Consider the following 5,436-nt stretch of genomic DNA (forward strand, 5'->3'; position numbering starts at 1 on the left):
GTGTAAAGGTACTTGTTTTAACTTACTCCAGCTTTAATGACCTCCTGCACAAACATGGCAAGAAGAAAAAACAACCAATTACCAAACTAGTCATTATTTGAAATTGCACATTGAAATGGTTGAAGTTGGCTTAACAAAATGCCTCGTGAGTGCTTCAACTGCTAACAGCACACCTGTAATTTTACATTTGTAACTGCAATAAAGTATGATACCAAAGTGGCAACATTTTTATTTATATATGTTCTGTTAACTGTAATTTCCCCATTGTGGGACTAATAAAGGTATTCGTATTCGTATAGTACTACAGCCAAAGTATATGTAGTATCAAGTGCTGACTCTTTTTATCTTTCATGTGTTTTTGCATTTGCACCATCCAAACCAAAGTGTGGTGTCAAAAACATCAGTTTATTATTGCTACACATGTATAATTTTTTATTTTTCTATCTTTCATTGTGAAGAAAGGGGGTCAGCTGAAATAAGGAAACTGAGGGATTGAATGTGCTGCTCACAGATGGGAACAATCCCTCAAAGCCACTGCATCTCACATCATTCACACTGGAGGAAAAAAAGGCTTCAGAGTGGGCTGTGGGCCATTCCTGAACAAATGCAATGGGGTGCAGCCAATTGGTGGAAGTAATCAAAAGCACAAGAAAAAGAGAAACGCGTGTGGAGGGGGCTGGCATGACAGAAAGGAGAGCAGGGAGGGGAGAAAAGACTTTTTTATAAAGTGTGTCAGAGTCCCCTACAGTCCTGAGCACACTTCAAGAAAGAGCTGGGACAAGAGGGCCAGTACCTTTGATCAGGTAGGTGTGTTTGTGTTTACATGCAAGTGTGGGATTTTGTTGTTGTTTTTTTTATTTATGAAGTCTTATTCAAGATGAATGAATGACAAGATAGAGTCAGTAAAGTTAGAGGTTTTTTTTGGAAATGTAATTATTGAATATTTTACCTTAATTTTTACAATAATCAGCAGGGAAAACACAACTGGTATTCAAGGAAGGCTTTTCCTGGCTTCTCCTAGCTCCCCTGTGGACTAATACCCCTAAGAATGTGTTTGTCTGTAGCCAGTTACATTTCCACTGTAACCTGGACTGTCCCTTAAACCTCAATAGGATAGAAAAATAGCCGATTGTTTAAAAGTTGTATGAGAAGTTCTACTCTTGAAGATTTTTTTTGTCTTTTTAAATTTTATAATTTTGTATGTTTACCTTGATTTGCATCTGTTTTAAAACAACATGCTTTAAAACATCTTTCAATTGAGCATGACAAAATACAATGTTGATTTGTGAATGACTTTTCCTGTTTTTGGACATTTTAATACCACTGTGTGTCCCTCTGTTCTCCCCATATTACAGTTAACCTTTGTGTGACTTCAATCATGCGTCTGGTGATCCTTTTCCTTTTATCTGTCCTACTTCCACTCGTTCTCTCCCATGGATGGGATCACTTAGCCGGGGCATATTACCAGCAGAACCAAGGATACCTTTATGGCTCCCTGTATGCAGACAGAGCAGGAGGGGAGTGTCCTGAGGAGTGTGACTGCCCCCCTTCTTTCCCTGTTGCCATGTACTGTGACAGTCGAGGCCTTACCGCCGTGCCAACCATTCCCTCCCATATCAAATACTTGTACCTTCAACACAACGCCATCACAGCTTTGCCGGACTCAGCTCTAAGCAATGCAACCAATCTGGTGTGGCTTATGATTCATTATAACCAGCTGACATCTGAATCAATTGGCAAGAAGGTAAACCTACAGATCACATGCGCTGATGCCGCAATAAATAGCTGTATAATGACTGACAGGTTCAGTCACTTTACTTTTATGCTGTGTATTTTTAATCCTCAAGTTAATTTCCTGTGTTCTCTTTTTTATAAAAGAAAAGAAGAAGCCAGGAAGGAAAAAGGGTAACATTTTATAATACGGCCCACGACTAAGGCTGTAAGTACATGTATTTTACAGGGATGTATCCTGTAAGTACATTTGACTTTTGTGTAATTTCCAGGACTAAGGCTGTAATTTCCAGGACTTAAGGCCTGCATTAAGTGTATGTGCTGAAATTACGTGTAAGTGCAGGTATTTTACAGGGATGTACCCTGTAAGTAAATTTGAGTTCTACGTAATTTACAGGACTAAGGCTGTAAGTCTCAGAACATATGGCCTTAGTCCTGGAAATCACATAGAATTTAAATTTACTTAAAGGGTACATCCCTGTAAAATACCTGCGAGTTAGGTTAAGCCACTACATAATATGACCCACGCCCTTAAAAGTACAGCGTACCTATGATGTAGGATCTTATGACCTTAGTCCCCGAAATTACAACCTTAGTCCTGAAATTTATGGCCTTAGTCCTGGAAATTACAGCCTTAGTCCTGAAAATTGCAAACTCAATCCTGGAAATTACAACCTTAGTCCTGGAATTTATGGCCTTAGTCCTGGAAATTACAGCCTTTGTCCTGAAAACTGCTACCTTAGTCCTGGAAACTACAACCTTAGTCCTGGAATTTACGGCCTTAGTCGTGGAAATTATGGCCTTAGTCCTGAAAATTGCAACCTTAGTCCTGGAATTTACAGCCTTAGTCCTGGAATTTACAGCCTTAGTCCTGGAAATTACGTCCTTATTCCTGGAAATTACAGCCTTAGTCCTGAAACTTACGGCCTTAGTCCTGGAAATTACGACCTTAGTTCTGGAATTTATAGCCTTAGTCCTGGAAATTATGGCCTTAGTCCTGGGATTTACAGCCTGAGTCCTGAAAATTACGCAGAACTTAAATGTACTTACTGGATACATCCCTGTAAAATACATGTGCCTTAGTCCCAGACCATATTGTAAAGTGTTACTGAAAAAAATATTAAGAAATATTGTGGTTTAATGATCCTTACTTTTCTGTCAAGCTATAATAAACTTGTTATAATTTGAAACCTATTTGGATAAAGCAGTGTGATCAGCGGAGCAGATAGTTACACTTAGCCAGACAGCAGCTCATCATCATCAGAGCCATAGACTTTGTGGTCTACAACCCCATCAGTATTTCTCATAAAATCTCCTTCTCCAGTGAAACACACTAAAACACATTCTCTTAAGTAAAAGGGCACTCTAACTCTCAGTTTGCATGCTGCAAATACCTCAAACATGCATATGTGGGTTCCCAGGTGGCTTAGTGGTAAAGCTGGCGACCACATACATATGCTGCGTTGCAGTGCGGGCGGCGCGGGTTCGAGTCCCGGCCCATCGCCAATTTGCCCGCGTGTCTTCCCCTGCATCTTTCCCCCATTTCCTGTCTCTCTCCACTGCCAATAAAAGCCGCTGTGGCCAAAAATGCAAAAAAAAAATTAAACATGTATATGTAATGCTCTTCGACATCACTACCAACAATCGACTGTGCTCAGCAGCTATTTTACCAAAGGCCCTTTTCAACATTTTAATTGTAAAAACCAACAAAGAATTTACTATAATTTTTGTCTGACTTTTTCTTTTTGGGTTTCGTACCTGTTCATCCTGATCATTTTGTAGGCATTTCTGAAGTTGGAGGCACTCGAGCGTTTATATCTACAACATAACAATTTGACAAGCATTCCTTCAAACCTTCCCCGCTCTCTGCTAGACCTGAGAATTGATCATAACAAGATTGAGAAGGTAAATTTCCTGATATGTTTTTAAATTCATTCACAGACCCTCTTTTTTAGCCCTACATCAGGTGAGACATTAGATTTTATAGTTGTTACCACTTTTGCCTAGGTATCACCTACAGACCTAGAGGGAATGGATAACCTCACTGTCCTGTATCTTCATAATAACGGTCTCTCAGAGGTGGGCTCATCGCTGAAGGCACTGAAATCTCTCATACTCCTTGACATCAGTGGCAACAAGTTGACAAAGGTAAATGTGTATCTGTTTGTTTCTAAATGCCTCATTGAGCAACCAGGATAATCTCAAGTGGAGATGCTGTATCACTGTCCCAGGTCCCAGATCCGCTACCTGCAAACCTGCACCAGCTCTACATGGAGTACAACTCCATTGACTCTGTACCAGAAGCTTTCCTGAGCAAGTTCACACAGCTGCAGTATATCAGGATGTCACACAACCTGCTCACAGATAAAAGCATCCCTGCTAACACCTTTAATGTGTCTGGGCTGGTGGAGTTGGACCTGAGCTTCAACAACTTAGAGCGAATTCCTTTAGTCAGCACCACGCTACAACATCTTTATCTGCAAGCCAATCAAATCAAAGGTAAGAGTTTCTATTAAGAAAGCATTGAGCCTCTTTTTGTTTTTGTCTGCCAGCCTACAAACAATTGTGCTCTGCACTAGCAGGCGGTTTACTGCTTTTAGACCAGTTTGGCATATTTTACAGAAATGTCATGATTCTGTGATTATGTGCTACTGTTTCGTGCATACTCAGATTAAACAACAATATAAAGTTGTTATGAGAGGGTGCTAAAATGTTTGGTGTAGTTTTACTGCTGTATTTTATCAGGTCATATTGCAATGCTGCAATATTTGTACAAAAATAAACTCATTACTGTCTCGACTCTTTCTTTTGCCTGCAGAGTTTACTCTGGGTAGCTTCTGCAGTGTCGTGGACATGACAAATTTCTCCAAACTGCTAACACTGCGACTGGATGGAAATGGGATCAGTCCACAGAACATCCCCGTAGACTCAAGCCTTTGTCTGCGCCAGGTTTTGGACATTGAGATCTAGCCACGTGCAGAACACAGTCTTGTGGCTCAAATGCAGCAGAGTTTAAAGCATGCACTTACAGCATGACTTATTTTTGACAGATCACAACAGATGTAAGTTAATATCTACAGTAGGTAGTGGCAGTTATTAACACGCAGTATTTTCCCAAAAGTGAATTCAAAGAGTGTCACTATGAACAGGCTTCACAGGAAACTCATGCAGTTAAAAAAAAAAGAAAGCTGTTCCTGCTCTTTCTTGCAAGTGGGAATATTAATTTCAGATTCATGAGGATAAAACAGCATCAATGAGCCTTTAGACACACACACACAAAAAAAACCCCAGCATAAGCTGATTAAAATGTGTGAACCATTCAAGGATGTTTCTCTGATGCTGATCCTACTTACACTTTGCTGTTGGGATCAATAACCTTTATGATCAGTGGTTTTATTCTTTTATCTGCCTGCATCGTCCTCCATATATTTTATTGTTTTGTCGACTAAGGTGATGATTAACAATTTGTATCATGTATACTGTGAAATGTATAATTTCAACTATAAATCATTAGCTTTCATATAATACTATAAACACAATTATGGTGTCTACTGCATGTTATTTCACTTGGCTACATTATTTTATCTTTCTAATAGAAAAATGCTGACAGCTTGAGTCTGTTGAAGATCCTCTTTTTGCACCGTAAAATCAAATTTTCTTAGAGACATAGAAAATATCTATATATACTGACAGAGGGTTTTTGTT

General features: G+C 39.4%; 1 protein-coding gene across 1 annotated transcript; it reads left to right on the forward strand.

Moving 5' to 3' along the window:
* The first annotated feature begins 490 nt into the window (after positions 1-490).
* On the forward strand, positions 491-5,436 carry fmoda (fibromodulin a). Its single transcript, XM_030729969.1, has 6 exons — positions 491-803; positions 1,356-1,744; positions 3,514-3,636; positions 3,739-3,879; positions 3,963-4,230; positions 4,550-5,436. Exons 2-6 carry the CDS (start codon positions 1,379-1,381, stop codon positions 4,699-4,701), a joined length of 1,050 nt encoding a protein of 349 aa, XP_030585829.1. The 5' UTR covers positions 491-803; positions 1,356-1,378; the 3' UTR covers positions 4,702-5,436.

The sequence above is a fragment of the Archocentrus centrarchus genome, chromosome 5 (assembly GCF_007364275.1).
Source record: "Archocentrus centrarchus isolate MPI-CPG fArcCen1 chromosome 5, fArcCen1, whole genome shotgun sequence".
Classification (NCBI taxonomy): domain Eukaryota; kingdom Metazoa; phylum Chordata; class Actinopteri; order Cichliformes; family Cichlidae; genus Archocentrus; species Archocentrus centrarchus.

Bases quoted from the DNA above. Each gene is read 5' to 3' on its own strand.
- fmoda (XM_030729969.1), top strand. From the start codon at position 1,379: ATGCGTCTGGTGATCCTTTTCCTTTTATCTGTCCTACTTCCACTCGTT. The intron at 1,745-3,513 runs GTAAACCTACAG...ATCATTTTGTAG, and splicing joins CTGAATCAATTGGCAAGAAG to GCATTTCTGAAGTTGGAGGC. The intron at 3,637-3,738 runs GTAAATTTCCTG...ACTTTTGCCTAG, and splicing joins ATCATAACAAGATTGAGAAG to GTATCACCTACAGACCTAGA.